This window comes from Rhinopithecus bieti, unplaced genomic scaffold, assembly GCF_001698545.2.
Source record: "Rhinopithecus bieti isolate Rb0 unplaced genomic scaffold, ASM169854v2 scaffold_22522, whole genome shotgun sequence".
NCBI classification, from domain to species: Eukaryota; Metazoa; Chordata; class Mammalia; order Primates; family Cercopithecidae; genus Rhinopithecus; species Rhinopithecus bieti.
Window position 1 is genome coordinate 1,388,416 of NW_016811454.1, and position 22,127 is coordinate 1,410,542.

Here is a 22,127-nt window from a genome sequence, read left to right on the forward strand (position 1 = left end):
TAAGGTTCATTTTCTTCCTGAGTTTCAGGTGTTTTGGTCTGTTGACTTTTTGTTTAAGTAAAACTCTTTAAATAGAAGGTAAGTAGTTAGAATGGATTGAACCTGTGCAAATTAACTGTAGTTTTCTTGGAAATTAATTCTAAAGTACTCAACCACAAAATTATTTTTTTCATGTGTTCTTCCAAGGAGTTTAATAGTGTTGATATTTTAAATTCATAGTCTCCCATGTTGTTGTTTATTAGTTTTCAACTAGGAGGAATGTCATGTTTTTTAACCAGTTTCTGCTAATAGACATTTGGCTTGTATATTTCTTTATGATTACAAATCTGTAAAAAACATTGCTGTGTATAAATTTCTGTGTATATATCTCATTCTCGTGATTAAACCAAGAAATGGAGTAGATAGATGCAAGAGGTGTGAATATTTTTAAAGTTCTTAAAGCATAACAAATTATCTTTCAATTTTAAACTTTATGTTTTTCAACTTTGGGATTTGGCTTTTTGTTTCCATGTAATTTCTGTGTCCTTACTGAGAATCTCTACTTGCTGATTCGTGGTTGTCATACATCCCCTTCAATTTTTAAACATTATTTTCTTTGGTTCTTTGAATGTATTTTAATATTCTTGGTTTTATTTTTAAGTGAGGCTTCTTAGGAGTTCCCCTGTGTCTGCATAGTTTAGTAATCAGTTATAATTATACTTCAGACACCTTGACCTAATACGAGTTAATTCTTTGCCAGTGAATCTGTATGTGGATGGAGGAGCATATTCAAAGTTCAGGCTGTTGTCAAGTCTGCCCAGCTATTACTTTGCACTGGGCCCTGTGGGTCTCAGTGTTACCCAGGGGTTTGTGAATAGATTGAGCCCTCTTTGGTTTCACCTGCACATGTGGCGGCCTCTGCTAGGAATGCTTGCCGCAATTACCACTACAAACTTAGGCAAGTAAAATCTTGGCTATCCTCAGCTACAATGACCTCCAAAGCTTCACCTCCACAGACAAGTTTGCCTGTTGCTCCAAATTAAGTGAGTTGTCTCCGTCTGTACCAAAGAAGTTCTCGTCTTCACAGCCTGCCCCAGCCTCGAAGAAATTCCATTTTGAGGGGGTAGAGAGGAGCATAGGAGCAGCACTGAGCCCAGCCACCAGTTTTTCAGTGCATAAAAGCTTAACACATTCTTGTATGCATTTACATCTCTAAACTGCTGAAATGGTGGGTTTTGCCATTTTTGTCCAGCTTTACTTTTGCTTTTCAGTGGGAAGGTTTTTTGAGCTCCTTAATCTCTCATAGACAGAAATCCCGCCCCTCTTTTTGAATCGTCCCAGATTTGGCTAGTTGGAGCCCCTTCAAACTAGCTTCTGTGTCAGATAATAGTTTTAAAGGCTTCCTTACTGTGCCAGGAATTTGTGTTCAAATATAGGTGTGCCAGGAGCAGTGGCTCATGCCTGTAATTCCAGCATTTTAGGAGGCCAAGGTGGAGGATTGCTTGAGACCAGGAGTTCAAGACCAGCCTGGTCAACATAATGAGACACTGCCTCTACAAAAAATTTTTAAAATGTGGTGAGAGGATAGTTTGAGCCCAGGAGTTCTGGGCTGCAGTGATCATGCCCCTCTAGCCTGGGCAACAGAGTGAGACCCCATGGCAAAAAAAAGTATGGGGGGGTTCTTTTATTTAATTGCAATTCCTCTGAGCTTCATGTTTTAAAGTAATTCAGAAAGGGAATTAATTGTAAAATTTGTTTTGGTAAACCAGGTAACAGAAACTTTCTTTATTCTCAAAAGCACCATAGTAAACACCATATGTGTTTCTCAGAAAGACAGAATCCATTGATGTAATGGATGCAGTTGGAAGTAATATTGTGGTTAGCACAAGAACTGGAGAAGTGATGAGGATTTTGCCACGTATGCATGAGGACATCAATGAAGAATGGATCTCTGATAAAACCAGGTATATGCTATATTGTTTTCCTTAACTTTTGCAGTTTATTTAAAAGAAATTTTATGATAATTTTAAAGAATTATCTTTTATATTTGCAAATTAGTTACTGAATATAGACTACTGGAATCTGAGCTGCTTATGTAACATAATACTGACTTTAATAGTCCTAGGTCAATCCCTGGATATTGTGTTTACTTTGAGAAAGATATTTTTCCCTCCCACGTGGAGAAATTGAAGTAGATTGATACATTCTCAACTTATTTCAGTTTGTTCATTAGAGAAAAGAAGCTAGGCTGGGCGTGGTGACTCACACCTGTAATCCCAGCACTTTGGGAGGCCAAGGCGGGATGATTGCTTGAGAAAGAAGCTAAATAAATATAAGAGTTTGCACAATGTAATTTTGACAAAATATTTAGAGATACTCATGTTTTGTAAATAAAAATGATTTGCCTTTTTTAGCTGTCAGATTATTTTGTGTTGTAATTTTAAGATTGTTCAGTTAGCTAAAAGTATAAGAAATCAAACTTTTTTTGTATGTATTTAAGGGAAGAAATCAGACTTTCAGATGGTATTTTAGTTTTAGGTGAAGTTCTTAAAATCTATTAGTTCATCTCTAAAAATATCTAAAATAATTACTTGTATCTAGGTGTTTAGATATTTGACACTTTAACCAGTACTGTATTTAAATAACATTTCTCATTGATTTAACTTGAAAATTATAGTTACTTCTTTAGCAAGATTCCACAATCATGTAATTTCTGTTTTCTAGATTTGCCTATGATGGGCTAAAACGTCAAAGACTTACCGAGCCGATGATCAGAAATGAAAAAGGGCTTTTAACCTATACTTCTTGGGAGGATGCACTCTCTCGTGTAGCTGGAATGGTAAAAATTGAAATAAATAGTGTTAAATAGTGTTTGTGATTATCAAGAAACATCTTTGCCATGAAGAAGGAGGATGTATGTTTCTTCCCTTTTTTCCTTTTGCCAAGATTATGATTTAATCTTCCATTTTACAGACATCTGTTGAGGACATATGCTAGATATTATGCTAGATTAAGGGATATAAAGACCACGGACATGTCATTCCTGCATCTTAACAATTTTGTACTGAAGAAAGTTGCACAATTCAGCAATTATTGTATGCAGCTATGAGTAATTATATAGGGAGTAGTATGAGTGAGAGCATGTAGGAGGAATCCCTAACTAGGACAGGCATATCAAGATGACTTCCTTGGAGGTTGCAGTGAGCTGAGATCGCACCACTGCACTCCAGTCTGAGTGACACAGTGAGACTCCATCTCAAAAAAAAAAAAAGATGCCTTCCTACAGAAGGTGATTCTTAAAGAATCTGAGAATTAATATGAGCTTGCCAGAGTACGAGTGGAGGAAATAGTTTTCTTGTTAGAGAAAGACAACATAAAGCACTAGAGGGAAAGGCAGATACTTCAGAGGAGGTTGCATTTAAGGTAACTATAGTTCCACTTCAGACCTCATTTTGAAGTGCCTTTGTTCCTAAATATGAAACAGCTTCATTCCAAGCTGATGTTATTAGCTGTAGCCCCACATAACACCTCTGCAGCTTTTCACTTTAGATTGATTGATTAATTGTTGTACAACTTTTTTTTTGTTTTTTTGAGATGGAGTTTCGCTGTTGTTGCCCAGGCTGAAGTGCAGTGGCGTCATCTTGATCTTGGTCACTGCAGCCTCTGCCTCCTTGGTTCAAGCAGTTCTCCTGCCTCAGCCTCTACAGTAGCTGGGAATACAGGCGTATGCCACCACGCCCAGCTAATTTTTGTATTATTGGTAGAGACGGGGTTTCACCATGTTGGCCAGGCTGGCTTGAACTCCTGACTGCAGGTGATCTCCCCACTTCGGCCTCCCAAAGTGCTGGGATTACAGGCATGAGCCACCGTGCCTGGCCGTGTTGTAAACCTTTTTAATCAGAAGTCTGTTAACTTTTTTTGTACTTGAAAACAATTACCGTTTTATTTTCTGAACATTTCATTGTGGTCTTTGCTGCATGTAGGTTTCTTGGTGATGCCCTTTTCATGTTTTTAGTTGCAGAGTTTTCAAGGCAAAGATGTGGCAGCAATTGCAGGTGGCTTGGTGGATGCTGAAGCCCTAGTAGCTCTCAAAGATTTGCTTAATAGAGTGGACTCTGACACCTTATGCACTGAAGAGGTCTTCCCCACTGCAGGAGCTGGGTGAGAAATATGAAGCTAGGATCTAGGCTTTCCTTTCTTCTTTTAGTTAGAAGTTATGTATAAAATGTGACAACCTGGATTCTCCAACATATCCCCCAGTTTATTTTCACGTATAGACCAAGATCAAACCAGAAATTGTAGGAAATAGAGGAATCCACTTATCACTAGGTATCTCAGGCCGGGCACAGTGGCTCACGCATGTAATCCCAGCACTCTGTGAGTCTGAGGCAGGCAGATCGCCTGAGTGCAGGAGTTCGAGACCAGCCTGGCCAACATGGCGAAACCCCGTCTCTACTAAAAGTACAAAAAAAATTAGCCGGGCGTGGTGGTGTGCACCTGTAATCCCAGCTACTCGGGAGGCTGAGGCAGGAGAATCGCTTGAACCTGGGAGGTGGAGGTTGCAGTGAGCCAAGATCACACCACTGCATTCCACAGTAGGCGACAGAGTAAGACTCTGTCTAAAAAAAAAAAAAGTATCTGAAATGTTTATTTAATTTAGAAATACTTCATAAAATTTTTTGTTTGGAAATGCAATGGGTTTGATGATAGAATATTTCATGGATTCTCTGTATGTATTAATTTTAAAGTAAATTCGCATTTTATATATTGTATTTCTAGCACAGATTTGCGTTCCAATTATCTTCTTAATACTACAATTGCTGGTGTGGAAGAGGCAGATGTTGTACTTCTGGTTGGTACAAATCCACGTTTTGAGGCACCACTGTTTAATGCTAGAATTCGAAAGAGGTTGGTAATAGTATTTATTCAAGGTTTAAAAATATTTACGTAATTTTTTTGTTTTATATGTGAAAAATGACATCTTCCTAATAGGTTAGTGGTAGTGAGACTCCAAAAGATAACTGGAAGACAATTTTTTTTTTTTTTTTTTGGGAGGGGATGGAGTCTCACTCTGTCACCCAGGCTGGAAGTGCAGTGGCGTGATCTCGGCTCTGCAAGCTCCGCCTCGAGACGGGGTTTCACCATGTTAGCCAGGATGGTCTTGTTCTCCTGATCTCGTGATCCGCCCGCCTTGACCTCCCAAAGTGCTGGGATTACAGGTGTGAGCCACTGTACCCAGTCTTTTTTTTTTTTTTTTTTTAATTTTTAAAATTTTTTAGAGATGGTGCCTTGCCATGTTGCCAGGCTAGTCTCGAACTCCTGGGTTCAGGCCATCCTCCCACCTTGGCCTCCCAAAGTACTGGGATTACAGGCGTGAAGTGCCACGCCTAGTTTCTACGATTTCTAATAGGTCCGTTTTCTCCTCTCCTTACCAGTCTTTTAAATTTATTTTGTTAGCGTTTTATTTTGAAATAATTCAAGATGCTTGAAATGGTCTTTGTATACATTTTGTATATTGTTCACGTAGATTAACTGATGTTAACGTCTTGCCATGTTTGTATTATGATTCTCAGTGTCTGTGTGTATATATATAGTGTATGTGTGTGTGTGTGTACATATACTACATATGTATATATATAGATATGTGTGAATCTAATTTTCTGAATCATTTGGAAGTTTCTGGTGGACATGGTGCCCTTTTATACCTAAATTCTCAGTGTGGATTTCTTGAGAATAAGGAGCATTCTCTTAAATAATGAAGAAATTGCCGGGCGTGGTGGTTCAAGCCTCTAATCCCAGCACTTTGGGAGGCCGAGACGGGCGGATCACGAGGTCAGGAGCTCGAGACCATCCTGGCTAACATGATGAAACCCCGTCTCTACTAAAAAAAAATACAAAAAACTAGGCGGGCGAGGTGGCAGGTGCCTATAGTCCCAGCTACTCGGGAGGCTGAGACAGGAGAATGGGAGGCGGAGGCAGAGCTTGCAGTGAGCTGAGATCTGGCCACTGCACTCCAGCCTGGGCGACAGAGCGAGGCTCCGTCTCAAAAAAAATAAAAAATAAGAAAATAATGAAGAAATTTAGGCTGGGCGCAGTGGCTCACACCTGTAATCCCACGACTTGGGAGGCTGAGGCAGGCGGATCACCTGAGTTTGTGAGTTTGAGACCAACCTGACCAACATGGAGAAACCCATCTGTACTAAAAATACAAAATTAGCTGGGCGTGGTGGCACGTGCCTGTAATCCCAGCTGCTCAGGAGGCCAAGGCAGAAGAATTGCTTGAACCTGGGAGGCGAAAGTTGTGGTGAGCCAAGATTGCGCCATTGTACTCCAGCCTGGGCAACAAGAGCAAAACTCCATCTCAAAAAAAATAAATTTAATTTTTTCGGTTTTTGAGATCTCGATCTCTGGTCACTGCATCCTCTGCCTCCTGGGTTCAAGCAATTTTCCTGCCTCAGCTTCCCGAGTAGCTGGGAATACAGGCGTATGCCAACACGCTCAGCTAGTGTTTGTATTAGGGGTCTTGCTCTGTCACAGAGGCTAAGGTATATTAGCATGATCGCAGCTCACTGCAGCCTTGACCTCCTGGGCTCAAATGATGCTCCCACCACAACCTCCTGAGTAGCTGAGACTGCAGGCATGCACCACCATGCCCAGCTAATTTTTTAAAATACCTTTTGTAGAGACGGGATCTGCCTATGTTGCCCAGGCTGGTCTTGAACTCCTGAGCTCAAGTGTTCCTCCTGCCTCGGCCTCTGAAAATGCTGGGAGTAATAGACATAAGCCACTGCATCCAGCCAGAAATTTAGTTTTGATACAGTATTATTTCATAAGTCACTGTTTATATTTAAATTTCTTTTTTTTTCATAATTTCTTTTATAGCAGTTTTTTTCTTTCCTCAGGATTCATTCTGGAGTCATATATTACAATTAGTTTTCATTTTTTTATTAGTTTACAATTAGTTTCATAACTCTTCTTGTCCCTTTTTTGACTTTTTTCTTTTTTTTAAGAACACAAACCAGTTATTTTGTAGCATGCTGTCTTTTAAATTTACATCTTAGAGATAAAGAGGGTAGCCATATAGTTTTTGTCTGAACTAGGGGAGTGAAAGAGGGAATTAATAATTATATCAGGATAACAGGTAAAAAAAAACAGCTCAGAGAAACCAGACTATATAGTCACTGCACTTACAACTTTTTGGAAGAACTGGAGCTATAGTTCCCTGCTGTAGAGAATAAATATGAATAACATAGTGTATTTTCATGAATTATGAAAATGTTTAAATATCCTTAATGGATAATTAAGAGATAATTGACCTTGCCATGTAAATACTGCAAAATAAAAATTACAGATTAATTCTAAAATTAAAAATTTTTTTTAGGCTGGTGCAGTGGCTCACACCTATAATCCCAGCCTTTGGGAAGCTGAGGCAGGTGGATCATCTGAGGTCAGGAGTTCAAGACCAGCCTGGCCAACATGGTGAAAGCCTGCCTTCCACTAAAAATACAAAAATTAGCTGGGCCTAGTGGCAGGCGCCTGTAATCCCAGCTACTCAGGAGGCTGAGACAGGAAAATGGCTTGAACTCGGGAGGCAGAGGTTTGCAGTGAGCTGAGATCACGCCACAGCACTCCAGCCTGGGCGACAGAGTGAGACTGTCTTTCTCAAAAAGAAAAATAAATAAATAAAAAATTTTATAGCTGGCCTAATAGCCTTTTTTTTTTTTTTTTTTGAGACGGAGTTTTGCTCTTGTTGCCCAGGCTAGAGTGCAGTGGCCCAATCTCAGCTCACTGCAACCTCTGCCTCCTGGGTTCAAGCGATTCTCCTGCCTCAGCCTCCCAAGTAGCTGGGACTACAGGCATGCGCCACCACGCCCAGCTAATATTGTATTTTTAGAAGAGACAGGGTTTCACCATGTAGGTCAGGCTGGTTTCGAACTCCTGACCTCAAGTAATCCACCCGCCTCAGCCTCCTAAAGTGTTGGGATTACAGGTGTGAGCCACTGTGCCTGGTCTAGATAGCATTTCTACACAGCAAATTAATGCATTGAATTGCCTTGGCATGCATTTTTGCAACATTGTTTTGAAAGGTACATAGTAGATCATATCTGTTAAATGTATTGTCTGTGCTTTTAACATTTTGTAAACAGCTGTATCACTTAGGATTGATGAGACCAGTGACTGCTTAGCTTAGTTATTTACTTCTAAAAATGTTGTTTTTATTTCAGCTGGCTGCATAATGACTTAAAAGTGGCCCTTATAGGCAGTCCAGTGGACCTCACTTACAGCTATGACCACCTGGGAGACTCCCCCAAAATTCTTCAAGACATTGCTTCGGGAAGTCATCCATTTAGCCAGGTGCTCTCAACTTATATGTATCTACTCTTGTTGATTTTTAATTATTATTATTATTATTTAAACAACCGTTTTTGTAATAATCCTATGTGAGTATTAAAACGTACACCAGGCTGGGCGCAGTGGCTCACGCCTGTAATCCAGCGCTTTGGGAGTCCAAGGCAGGCGGATCACCTGAGGTCAGGAGTTCAAGACCAGACTGGGTAACACGGTGAAACCCTGTCTCTACTAAAATACAGAAAAAAGTTAGCGGGGCGTGTCGGCATGCGCCTGTAATACCAGCTACTTGGGAGGCTGAAGCAGGAGAATTGCTTGAACCCAGGAGGCGGAGGTTGCAGTAAGCCAAGATCGCGCCACTGCACTTCAGCCTGGGCGACAAAGCGAGACTCTGTCCCACCCCCAAAAAAACTTATACCAATACAGAAAAGAACATGAGGAAGAAAGTGTAACATTATGTAAAATCCCACTACCCCAAAACAGGTATTGATAAAACATCATAATCATCTCTCCATTTATACAGAGAGCAAAGCAAGATGGCTGACTAGATAGTCAAACAAAAATGAGATCATACTGTACATACAGTTTTTATTTACCAGAGTTTAATTTTCTTGAAATTAGCTGAAAAGAAATCAAAGTAAAACTGGAAGAATTGTACTTTTAACTTCAATTAAATCTTTCTTCACTACAAAAGGAGTTATTCCTTAAGATTTTACCAGTCCTGCTGGGCACGGTGCCTCAAGCCTGTAATCCCAGCACTTTGGGAGGCCGAGACGGGCGGATCACGAGGTCAGGAGATCGAGACCATCCTGGCTAACACGGTGAAACCCCGTTTCTACTAAAATACAAAAAATTAGCCGGGCGAGGTGGCGGACGCCTGTAGTCCCAGCTACTCGGGAGGCTGAGGCAGGAGAATGGCGTGAACTCGGGAGGCAGAGCTTGCAGTGAGCTAAGATCGTGCCACTGCACTCCAGCCCAGACGACTGAGCGAGACTGTGTCTCAGAAAAAAAAAAGAACTCTTGATGTGGTGGCTCACACCTGTAATCCCAGCACTTTGGGAGCCCAAGGCAAGCAAATCACCTGAAGTCAGGAGCAAGACCAGCCTGGGCAACATGGTGAAACCCTGTCTCTACTAAAAAATACAAAAAAAAAGAAAAACAACTAGCTGGGCATGGTGGCATGTGCCAGTAATCCCAGCTACTCGGGAAGCTGAGGCAAAATAATAGCTTGAACCTGGGAGGTGGAGGCTACAGTGAACTGAGATCATGCCACTGTGCTCCAGCCTGGGCAACAGAGTAAGTCCCTGTCTGAAAAGAAAAAAAAAAAGAACTCTTAACAATGCAGATGTCGAATCTTCTTTTCTATATATATTTTTTTAAGGTCTCACTCTATTGCCCAGGCTGCAGTGCAATGGCAGAATTGTAGCTGACTAGCCTCAAACTCCTGGGCTTAAGCAGTCCTCCCACCTAAGCCTCCCCTGTAGCTGAGTCTGCATGCCTACACCACTGTGCCCAGCTAATTTTTATATTTTTTTGTATAGATGGGGCTCATTGTGATGCCCGGTCTGGCCTCAAACTCCTGGCCTCAAATGATTCTCCCACCTCAGCCTCCTAAAGTGTTAGGATTACAAGCATGAGCCAACCTTGCCTGGCTTTTCATATCTGTGTTTTTTTCCTTTTTCCATTTATTTGTATCCTGTACCCTGTCTTTTCTGTCCCTGTATTTAATCATGTTTTCTTTCTTTTCCTTTCTTTTTGTTTTTTGTTTTTGAGATGGTCTGGCTATTACCCATGCTGGAGTGCAATGGTGCTGTCTTGGCTCACTGCAGCCGCTGCTGGGACCACAGGTGCGCACCACCATGCCTGGCCAATTTTTTGTAGAGACGAGGTTTTGCCACGTTGCCCAGGCTGCACTTGAACCCGTGGACTCAAGTCATCCACCCACTTTGTCCTCCCAAAGTGTTGCGATTACAGGCGTGAGCCATTGCACCTGGCCTATTTAGTTTTTTATTGTTTCCGGAATGGTATTTATCTCTATTGCTTGTTTCTCTTCCAGTTCTTTCCTGAATTCGGTGATGAAAATCTCCTTACGATATAATACTCTCTCTAGTGTTGCTTCTTTGAGTTTTTAAGTGAGAAAGAGTGTGTTGTTTTTCAGTGTCTTTGAGACTATTAAAACTATTTCTCTCAACTATTCACATTTCCTTGGCAAGTTCCTATTAATGTATTCCTCTTTATAATATCTCAGCATAATTTCCATGCTGATTCTTTGTGGCCAGCTATTTATTGAAGAGTGACACAAAGGAGGAGTGGGAAAATGAGATGTGTATTCTATAACTCTACACGTTTTGTTTTGTTTTGTTTTTGAGACAGAGTCGCACTCTGTTGCCCAGGCTGGAGCACAGTGGCACAATCTTGGCTCGCTACAGCCTCCACCTCCCAGGTTCAAGCAATTCTCGTGCCTCAGCCTTCTGAGTAGCTGGGGCTACAGGTACATACCACCGCACCCGGTAAATTTTTTTGTATTTTTAGTAGAGACGGGGTTTCGCCATGTTGGCCAGGCTGGTCTCAAACTCCTGTCCTCAAGTGATCCACCTACCTCAGCCTCCCAAAGTGTTGGGATTACAGGCGTGAGCCACCGCGCCCAACCTGTAACTTTACATCTTATTTGCCATCTTCTGTGAAATCTGTAGTTTCCTTTACTCTTGGGATGCATTCTCCCAGTTTTTGTCGTTCAGTGTTACTATGGTTTAAAACAAAGCCTTAAAATTGTAGGTATTTAACATTGTGCTCTAGTGATCATTGCTTTCCCTGTCTCCTCCTCCTCCCTGTCTATGGCATGGTAAGTAGATGGAAGATAGTAGACGTGATATTAAGCATGGTTTTTCCTATTCTTTAATACCATCTGAATCTCTGAAGAGAAGTTCCCCAATTTTTCTGGGACCTGCCCATAGTTATTCTGACCACAGGATAATTTGCTAAGCTTTTTATTTTGAATAATTACTTTTAGAAAACGTGTCTTAGCTGATACTCAGGCATTTCACAGTAGCATTGGCAAGATGCTTTGGATTAAACTAAATCTGGTTATATATGTGTGTCTGTATGTTGGGCTAGCAAATTGAAAACATTCATGTTAGACCTAAGAATTGGGACAACGTGTATTGTTGAGGCAAATGTGGTTAGGTGTTCAGCTTACTTGTAATATTTTAAAATCAAAGTTTTTTTTTTTTTTTAATAGGTCCTAAAGGAAGCTAAAAAACCAATGGTGGTTTTAGGCAGTTCTGCACTCCAAAGAAATGATGGAGCAGCAATTCTTGCAGCTGTCTCTAGCATTGCACAAAAGATTCGGATGACTAGTGGTGTTACTGGCGATTGGAAAGTTATGAATATCCTTCATAGGTTTGTTGAGTAATTGCTTTATATACTATAAATTCAAGTAATTTTGTGTATATGTATGTGTTCCTGATACACTGTTAAATTTAATTTACAAACAACATTTAGCAACATTATCCCAGTTACACATGTGAAATATAGACCTTTACTCTGTGTGAGAGGAACCCAAGATGATAAGGAATATTAAAAATATTTGAAATAGTAAGTGTTGAGAAAAAAGGAAGTACTTTAAAATTGTTATATTAGTTATACCTTGGTTCAAAATTGCAACAAGTTCTTTAATTAAATGATAAAATGTAAGCTAATATGAGAATTCAGCTGAAGGATTTCTTTCTCTTTTTTTTCTTTTTAATTATTTGTTTTTTTGTTTTGAGACAGGGTCTCAGTGCAGTGGCGTAATCACAGTCCACTGTAGCCCTGACTTCCTGAGCTCCAGTGATCCTCCCACCCCTGCCTCCCAAGTATTAAATGGCTAAAACTACAGGTGCATGCTGCATGTCCAGCTGATTTTTTGTTTTTGTAGAGATGAGGTCTCACTATGTTGCCTAGGTTGATCTCAAACTCCTGGGCTCAGGCGCTCCTTCCGCCTCAGCCTCCCAAACTGCTGGGATTATAAGTATGAGGCACTGCACCTGGCCTTTGTTTCTAACCACATCAATAATGCAGGTTTAATTTAGGTAAGTTGAAAAGAGACAAACGTGCAGAAATGGAGCTGATCCTTATTCTACAATGTGTAGATAATTATTATTGCTATTTTCATTCATTTTCTTCTAGTTTTTCTTTTTTACCCTATGTAATATTTTATTTTATTTTTTTGAGATCAGAGTCTCACTCTGTTGCCCAGGCTGAAGTACAGTGGCACGATCTTGGCTCACTGCAGCCTCCACCTCCCAGGTTCAAGTGATCCTCCTGCCTCAGCTTCCCAAGTAGCTGGGACTATTGGCACGTGCCACCACACCTGGCTAATTTTTTTATTGTATTATTATTATTATTTTTGAGATGGAGTATTGCTCTGTCACCCAGGCTGGAGTGCAATGGCACGATCTCGGCTCACTGCAACCTCTACCTCCCAAGTTCAAGCAATTCTCCTGCCTTAGCCTCCTGAGTATCTGGGACTACAGGCGCGTGCCACTATGCCAGGCTAATTTTTTGTATTTTTAATAGAGATGGGGTTTCACCATGTTCGCCAGGCTGGTCTCAAACTCCTGACCTCAGGTGAACGCCGCCCCCCTTGGCCTCTCAAAGTGCTAGGATTACAGATATGAGCCACTGCGCCTAGCAGCTATGTAATATTTTTTAGTTACATAGGTGAAATTATACTGTGAATACAATTTTGTATCCTGGTTTTAATAGGTTTTCGTTGCCAAATAAGAATTTCCTACTATGGTCAGAAGTTTTTTTCTAGAAACTGTTTGTAAATAAAAAACGATAATAGCTGATTGATATCATTAATATACTAGAAAATTTTTTAGCCATTTTCTTCTTTTTAACATGTATGTTGATGGTAGTTTTTAACTTCTTAAATAATACAGTGATACACAGATACCTTTGCACTTGAAATTATCTTCGTAGGAAATATTTCTAAAAGTAAAACTATTGGGGCACACAGGATAACCATTCCTGAGCCTTTCAAAGCATGCTTCCAACTTGTTTTAGGTCTTCAGAATGGCTACTATTTCTAGATAGTTAACAAATAGCAAGCTATACCAAAACAACAATCCTGCTATTCAAAGTATATTTATTCCAGACCTCTTCTTTAAAAAATTATTTTCTGCTTATAAGAGTAATGTATATTCATAGGCCGGGCACGGTGGCTCAAGCCTGTAATCCCAGCACTTTGGGAGGCCGAGACGGGTGGATCACGAGGTCAGGAGATTGAGACCATCCTGGCTAACACGGTGAAACCCCGTCTCTACTAAAATACAAACAATTAGCCGGGTGAGGTGGTGGCGCCTGTAGTCCCAGCTACTCGGGAGGCTGAGGCAGGAGAATGGCGTGAACCCAGGAGGCGGAGCTTGCAGTGAGCTGAGATCCGGCCACTGCACTCCAGCCTGGGCGACAGAGCAAGACTCCGTCTCAAAAAAAATAAATAAATAAAAGAGTTCAAGACCAGCCTGGCCAACATGGTGAAACCCCATTCTCCACTGAAAATACAAAAATTAGCTGGGCATGGTGGCACGTGCCTGTAGTCTCAGCTCCTTGGGAGTGTGAGGAAGGAGAATCACTTGAATCCAGGAGGCAGAGGTTACAGTGAGCCAAGATCATGCCACTGCACTCCAGCCTGGGCAACAAAGTGAGACTCTGTCTCCGATAAAAAAATAAATAAATAAAATGGGTTTTTTGACATTGTTGAAAGGAAATTATTCCAAGAATCACATTTAATTTTTTACATTGAAAACACTGCAGTTATGGTAAAATTCCGTAATTGTTTTGCAGGATTGCAAGTCAAGTAGCTGCTTTGGACCTTGGCTATAAACCTGGGGTGGAAGCAATTCGGAAGAACCCTCCCAAAGTGCTGTTTCTCCTGGGAGCAGATGGAGGTTGTATCACACGACAGGATTTGCCAAAGGATTGTTTCATTATTTATCAAGGTAAGTATCACCTGTGACACTGGAAACAAAAGAGGATAGTACATTGTGTATGTTAGAAACCATTTAGTAATATATTTAGTGAATTGAATGTTTTCCATTTGAGAATTTTGTCTCCCCCTACTCCCCCTTCTTTTTTTTTTTTTAAACAAACTGCAAGTGTTATTAGTTACATAATTGATACTGCTTTTAAGAATTATTACCTGCTGGGTGCGGTGGCTCATACCTGTAATCCCAGCACCTTGGGAGGCCAAGGTGGGTGGATCACCTGAGGTCAGGAGTTCAATACCAGCCTGACCAACATGGTAAAACTGTGTCTCTACTAAAAATATAAAAATTAGCCGAGCGTGGTGGCAGGCGCCTATAATCCCAGCTACTTGGGAGGCTGAGACAGGAGAACTGCTTGAACCTGGGAGGCAGAGATTGCAGTGAGCCAAGATTGTGCCATTGTACTCTGGCCTAGGCAATAAGAGTGACACTCCCTCTCAAAAAAAAAAAAAAAAAGTTAAACCAAAATATATGAACTGAATCCTGTTCCTTGGGTGCCGTGGCTCATGCTGTAATCCCAGCACTTTGCGAGGTTGAGGCAGGAGGATTCGTTGAGCCTAGGAGTTCTAGACCAGTCTGGGCAACATAGGGAGACCCTGTTTCTATAAAAAATTAAAAATTAGCTAGGCGTGATGCTGCATGTCTATGATCCCAGCTACTTAGGAGGTTGAGGTGGGATGATCACTTGAGCTCAGCAGGTTGAGGCTGCAGTGAGCCATGATCACGCCACTGTGCTCCAGCCTGGGTGACAGAGAAATAAAAAAATGTTATTTTTAATACAAATAATAACATAAACAAACTAAAATCCTGTTTTTAGTCCGTTAAGAAATAATCATTGATGACAATTTTGATAAGTGTACTTCATAACATCTTCATACGCATACACAGATGTGCACAAATTAAACTATATATTATTCTACAACTTTCTTACATTTGATTCAAATGTTTCTAAAGGTCTTCTTTTCTGAATACCTTCTTTCTTTCTTTTTTTTTTTTTTTTTAGACGGAGTCTCGCTCTGTCACCCAAGCTGGAGTGCACTGGCCAGATCTCAGCTCACTGCAAGCTCCGCCTCCCGGGTTCACGCCATTCTCCTGCCTCAGCCTCCCCGAGTAGCTGGGACTACAGGCGACCGCCACCTCGCCCGGCTAGTTTTTTGTATTTTTTAGTAGAGGCGGGGTTTCACGGTGTTAGCCAGGATGGTCTCGATCTCCTGACCTTGTGATCCGCCCGCCTCGGCCTCCCAAAGTGCTGGGATTACAGGCTTGAGCCACCGCGCCCGGCCCTGAATACCTTCTTTCTTCTGCTAGTTGTTATTAATGGGTGGTAGTGTTTCCAAATTTTTCTGTAATTTTTTATGCCTTTTTCAGTATTACTGTCATATTCCTGTCTTTGCATCCTCCCCCATTTCAGTCTACTTTACCAAATTTCACAAACTGGTGTATCTGAGCAGTTCTACTTTGCAAGCATTTCTACTTTGTAAGCATCAGTATACTTATTTGCCTATTTTATATGTGTATATATTATACATGTTTGTATTTGCGTAAAATAGTCTGAGAAGATACTTTTTTTTCTTTTTAAAAGAATTTTTTTTGAGACAGAGTCTCACTCTGTCGCCCAGGCTGGAGTGCAGTGGCGTGATCTCAGCTCACTACAGCTTCTGCCTCACGGGTTCAAATGATTCTCATGCCTCAGCCTCTTGAATAGCTGGGATTGCAGGCTCACACCACCTCATTGGGCTAATTTTTTTGTATTTTTAGTAGAGATGGGGTTTCACCATGTTGGCCAGGCTGGTCACAAACTCCTGGCCTCAAGTCATCTGCCCGCCTCGGTCTCCCAAAGTGCTGGGATCACAGGCATGAGCCACTGCGCCTGGCCCCCAAATGCTTTAACAATAATTTTCTTTGGGGCTCTTGCCTGTAATCCCAGCACTTTGGGAGACTGAGGCGGGCGGATCACGAGGTCAGGAGATCAAGACCATCCTGGTTAACATGGTGAAACCCCATCTCTACTAAAAATACAAAAAATTAGCTGGACGTGGTGGCAGGCACCTGTTGTAGTCCCAGCTACTCGGGAGGCTGAGGCAGGAGAATGGCGTGAACCCAGGACGTGGAGCTTGCAGCACGCTGAGATTGCACTACTGCACTCCAGCCTGGGCCACAGAGCGAGACTTCATCTCAAAATAATAATAATAATTTTCTTTGGGAAGGGAGTTGAATTAGGGGGTGAGGTGGGCTTTAATTTTTTATTACTTCACTACTGCTTTATTTTAGTTTTAAAAACTTTTGTGACTTTACAAAATGGGATTTAAAATGATATATATTCATGTACAGTAGAAAATCAGTTTTTAATAAAGTTTTGGTTTGCCATTTTCCATCTTTGTACAGGACATCATGGTGATGTTGGGGCTCCCATAGCTGATGTTATTCTCCCAGGAGCTGCTTACACAGAGAAGTCTGCTACATATGTCAATACTGAGGGTAGAGCTCAGCAGACTAAGGTAGCAGTGACACCTCCTGGCTTGGCAAGAGAAGACTGGAAAATTATAAGAGCACTCTCTGAGGTATAATTTCTGAGTCATTTCTTAGTGATGCTACTAAAGGATATTTGATATTTTAGCCTGTTAGAATGATTTTTCAAAGTCAAGGAAGATGCCAATCTGAAATGCAGAGATGATTTGAATAATTTCTATAGGAAACATGTATTCAGAAACAGGAATTCAAGGTTACAGTGAGCTCTCATTGCATCGCTGCACTCCAGCCTGAGGGACAGAGTAGGACCCTGTCTCTTAAAAAATAAAGGAATTTGAAATTGGTGCCTTTATTTTATTTTATTTTATTTATTTTTGAGACAGTTTTCCTCTATTGCCCAGACTGGAGTGCAGTGGCGTGATCTCGGCTTACTGTAACCTCCACCTCCCGGTATCAAGCGATTCTTGTGCCTCAACTTCCCGAGTAACTGGGATTACAGGCGTGTACCACCAAGCCCTGCTAATTTTTGTATTTTTAGTAGAGATGGGGTTTCGCCATGTTGGGCAGGCTGGCCTCAAGCAGTCCTCTCACCTTGGTCTCCCAAAGTGCTGGGATTACAGGTGTGAACCACTGCACCTGGCCTGAAATTGGTGCTTTTATTGTTGAAAATTGTTGACTTGTCTTTTGCCTGAAAATATGTCTGTTAGTTCTTTATTGATGTAAAAGTAAGCATCCTGACTTCTAAAATAATAATACATCGTAAACTTTGTGTATTGTTAATAACAGGTTAGCAGAAACATTTGGATTTAGCATAGCATTGTCTCTTTAATCATTTCATAGAGTCACTAATTTGTGTTCCCTGTTTAACTGCTTCCTTCATAAATGTATGTCTATTAATGGACACCAATAGGTTTTTCAGTAGTGCTGCATTATTTCACCATAGTTAGAGTTATCTATTATTTGACATTTTTAAGTATTAAAGCTTTTGTTGTTTTGGGGACCTGACATGTTGTAGATTGCTGGAATAACTCTTCCATATGATACTCTGGATCAAGTAAGGAACAGATTGGAAGAAGTCTCTCCTAATCTTGTTCGATATGATGATGTCGAAGGGGCTAATTACTTCCAGCAAGCAAATGAGCTCTCAAAGGTAACAGCTTGCCTATGAGTAGTTTTCATAGTGTTGTGTCTACTGGTGTAACAGTACTTGTTTTCCATATTATTGTTGATCTCTTGTTTTTTGTGCAGCTAGTGAACCAGCAGCTTCTTGCTGACCCACTTGTTCCACCTCAGCTAACTATAAAAGACTTCTACATGACAGGTATGTAATTGTCAACATGATTGTGCCAAATATGAAAGGTAAGGAGTAATCAGATCACCTCATATGGTGTTATAATTCTAATTTGTGATTGATAGTGTTTGCAATTCTTAATCTTTGAAGGTTTTCAAACATTGGAACTAACGTAAGCATGTTTTCTGATTCTACTCTAGTTTTTTTGTTTCTGAAATGTAAGCAAAGTTTGAAAATCCAAACAATTAATAGATTTTAAATATAAAATTTTGCTGTTGTAAGGAAAGTCACTGTGTAGCAATTTAGGGTGAATTTTCCAAAGTGGCAAATACCTGAAGGTTTTTCGGAGAATTATAGGTGGAAGAATCAAAACATTTAATGTGAAACATGTTAAACACTGCTCCTGATGTAAAGTGTTAGGAATGTTTTTAAGGAACGCAGACAAACTGAAACTTGTTTATTGCAGATTCTTAGAACAGTTGATACAGCAACTAGGCTATGAGGTATTTAATAGTTGATAGATTATTTTAACTAATTTTCTGAAAGCACATAGAACTCTTTTAATGTTTTTATAGAGTTTGTATCTAAGAATTTTTAATAGGTATTTTAGTTAGATAATAAAGATTACCTTCATTGTAAAATAATAGCTATGCTCAAAAGCACAACGAAAAATCACTTCTACAATACTTATCTGCGAACTTATGAACACAAAGAAGGAAATAACAGACACTGTAGTCAACATGAGGGTGGAGAGTGGGAGGAGGGAGAGGTGCAGAAAAGATAAGTCTTGGGTACTGGGCTTAATTCCTCGGTGATGAAATATTCTGTACAACAAATCCCCGTGACATGAGTTTACCAGTGTAAAAAACCTTCACATGTACCCCTGAACCTAAAAGCTTAAAAAAAAAAAAAAGTCACTACGTTCCCACTATCAAGAAATAACTATAATTTTTTTAACATTTTAGTCACTCTTCCTCCAGGGACATACATATACATTATATACATATAATAGCATATTAATAATTATATATTGTTATTTATATGTAATAGTATATACGTGAACGTGTGTGTGTGTATGTATAATTTTTGAGATGACATTTTATTCTGTCACCCAGGCTGGAGATCAGTGGGGCAATCTTGGCTCACTGCAACTGTTGCCTCCTGGGCTGAAGCGATCCTCCCACCTCAGCCTCCTGAGTAGCTAGGACTATAGGCACATACCACCACATCCAGCTAATTTTTGTATTTTTTGTAGAGACAGGGTTTCGCCATGTTACCCAGGCAGATCTCAAACTCCTGGACTCAAGCAATCCGCCCACCTCAGCCTCTCAAAGTGCTGGGACAACAGGCGTGAGCCACCACCCCTGGCCTATATATTTTTTATTTAAACAAAAAGTGAGATTAGGCCAGGTGCAGTGGCTCATGCCTGTAATTCCAGCATTTTGGGAGGCTGAGGGGGGCAGATGGCTTGAATCCAGGAGTTTCAGACCAGCCTGGGAGTGAGATTATTCACTTGGGGGCTCAGGTTGATAACTTTATTGAAATATAATTCACATACCCTAAAATTTACTCATGAAGTGCACAATTCAATGTATTTTAGTGTATGTGCTGTTTTGTAACCTTTTTTCAATTATAGTATTGTACACATTTTTCCTATATTTATTTTATTTATTTATTTTTTATTTTTTTGAGACAGAGTCTTGCTGTGTCACCCAGGGTAGAGTGCAGTGGTACGATCTCGGCTCACTGCAAGCTCCGCCTCCCGAGTTCACGCCATTCTCATGCCTCAGCCTCCTGAGTAGCTGGGACTATAGGCGCCCACCACCACGCCCGGCAAATTTTTTGTATTTTTAGTAGAGATGGGGTTTCACCGTGTTAGCCAGGATGGTCTCGATCTCCTTACCTCGTGATCTGCCCGCCTCGGCCTCCCAAAGTGCTGGGATTACAGGCGTGAGCCACCACGCCCGGCCCTTCCTATGTTTTTAATACTTTTTAATAAGTTTTTAATGGCTGCATACTGGTGCACTGTCTAGCTGTTCTATAGTTATTTGATTGTTTCCAAGGATAGTTATTGAAAGCATTTGGCCAGTAAGGTGTTTATCATTGGAATCTGTTGGTTACATATAATTATATATACTTGCATAAGGCCTTATAATCTTTTTTTCCTCCTGAATATGTGCAGCATTAAAGTTTTAGTATGTGCCTTTTAAAAAGTTGTATTATCAAAATGACATTTTATTAATATCTTTCAGATTCAATTAGCAGAGCCTCACAGACAATGGCCAAATGTGTCAAAGCTGTCACAGAGGGTGCCCAGGCAGTAGAGGAACCATCCGTATGCTGAAGCATCTACTAGGATCCCAGTTTTGCCGCAGATAATTAATGAACAACTATAGTGCAGTGATCCTTTACAGGTTTATTTCTTTGTAAAGAAAAAAAATTCTGAATCATGTAATATTTAAGGTTATACTATGCCTATTTGAAAATGATATTAGTTATCAACTTTGCAGTTTGAAAAACATGTATTGTGTGTAAAGGTTAAATAATAAAACTTTATGCAGATGTTCTTAAAAGCATTGATAACCTTTGTGATGCATATAAAGAAATCCTTGAAGTATGAGTTGTTGACTTATCTTTGTAAATAATTTATGTCTATAAAATGGATGAAATGAAAAGAGTTCCAGTTAAAACCCACTTTTTTCTAGTGCTAAAGAAAAGATTTAAGCTCTTTGTCAAGCTGGGTAAATAGGGAAAAATATATACTCATGCTCAGACATGTATCTGGGATAATTATAATAAATAATAATAGTAACAATGGCTAATGATAATTTAGCTTTATTATGTGTGTTGAGCACTCTGGTTTTACACGTATTATCTTCTTTTGTTCTTGCTACAACCATGTGAGATAGTAATATTATCTCATTTTTCTGATGAAGATTGAAGCCTAGGTATATTAAATAGCTTGCCCAAGGCCATGCAGCAAAAGTCACTGACTGAAACCTACTTCTTATTTACTCCAAAGTCTGTTGTTCTTAACTGCAGCATATCATTTCCTCTCATTAATATTGATTCTATAGGTTGTTACTTCTAAAAATTAGTATTGAGTTTAATGGTGAACACATTTTTCTATTTTCTCTTGAATCTGCTTTTGTAATGTCATGGTGATTTATGTAGCTTCTTTTTTGTATAAGTTATACATGTATGCATGTATACTTACGAGATCTCCCTTGGAATGAGGGAGGTCTCAAGAGACATAATTTAGAATCTCATTGATGTTCTGTATTCATTATCCTAACACCATCTGTAGTGTTAAATCAACTAAATTATTTCAGTAATAGGAGACAAAACAACCAGCTTTCATAATTTTTAATTGTCAAAACGAAAAGGAATCAGAATAAGGATCACTGAGAATTTTTTTTTTTAAAGGAAGTAAAATTTTACAATTAGAAGATAATTAAAGGCAGATAATTTTTTTTTTTTTAATCTAAGGCTGGGTGTGGTGGGCTCACGCCTGTAATCCCAACACGTTGGGGGACCGAGATGGGTGGATTGCTTGAGCCCAGGAGTTGGAGACCAGTCTGGGCAACATGGTAAAACCCATCTCTACAAAAATTACAAAAATTAGCTGGGTGTGGTGGTGTACACCTATAGTCCCAGCTACTCGGAAGGCTGAGGTGGGAGGATCACCTGATCCAGGAGGTTGAGGCTACAGTGAGCTGTGATTGTGCCGCTGCATTCCAGCCTGGGCAACCCCTAAATAAACTAGTGTGAAATAACGCAACGCAGCAGAGTTGTCTTAAATTAGTAATGGATAGAAGACTTAGAATAGCAACTTTTAGCATTACCGATGGGGAAAAAAAACTACTGTTAACACTGCTAATGAAAGAAAATGCGTTTTTTTTTTTTTTTTTTTTTTTTTTGAGAGACTTAGAATAGCAACTTTTAGCATTACCGATGGGGAAAAAACTACTGTTAACACTGCTAATGAAAGAAAATGCGTTTTTTTTTTT

At 40.1% G+C, this 22,127-nt stretch overlaps 1 protein-coding gene across 1 annotated transcript in view; it reads left to right on the plus strand.

The window, feature by feature from the left end:
- NDUFS1 (NADH:ubiquinone oxidoreductase core subunit S1) overlaps positions 1-20,934 on the plus strand; it is a 31,568-nt gene extending 10,634 nt beyond the window's left edge. Inside the window, exons 9-19 of the mRNA XM_017893909.1 lie at positions 1,809-1,943; positions 2,704-2,818; positions 3,995-4,140; positions 4,759-4,887; positions 8,205-8,334; positions 11,567-11,727; positions 14,158-14,312; positions 16,743-16,918; positions 17,842-17,976; positions 18,075-18,147; positions 20,370-20,934. Coding sequence (XP_017749398.1) covers positions 1,809-1,943; positions 2,704-2,818; positions 3,995-4,140; positions 4,759-4,887; positions 8,205-8,334; positions 11,567-11,727; positions 14,158-14,312; positions 16,743-16,918; positions 17,842-17,976; positions 18,075-18,147; positions 20,370-20,461 — 1,447 coding nt within the window. The 3' untranslated portion in view covers positions 20,462-20,934. The remainder of the gene's footprint in view (positions 1-1,808; positions 1,944-2,703; positions 2,819-3,994; positions 4,141-4,758; positions 4,888-8,204; positions 8,335-11,566; positions 11,728-14,157; positions 14,313-16,742; positions 16,919-17,841; positions 17,977-18,074; positions 18,148-20,369) is intronic.
- The last annotated feature ends 1,193 nt before the right edge of the window (positions 20,935-22,127 follow it).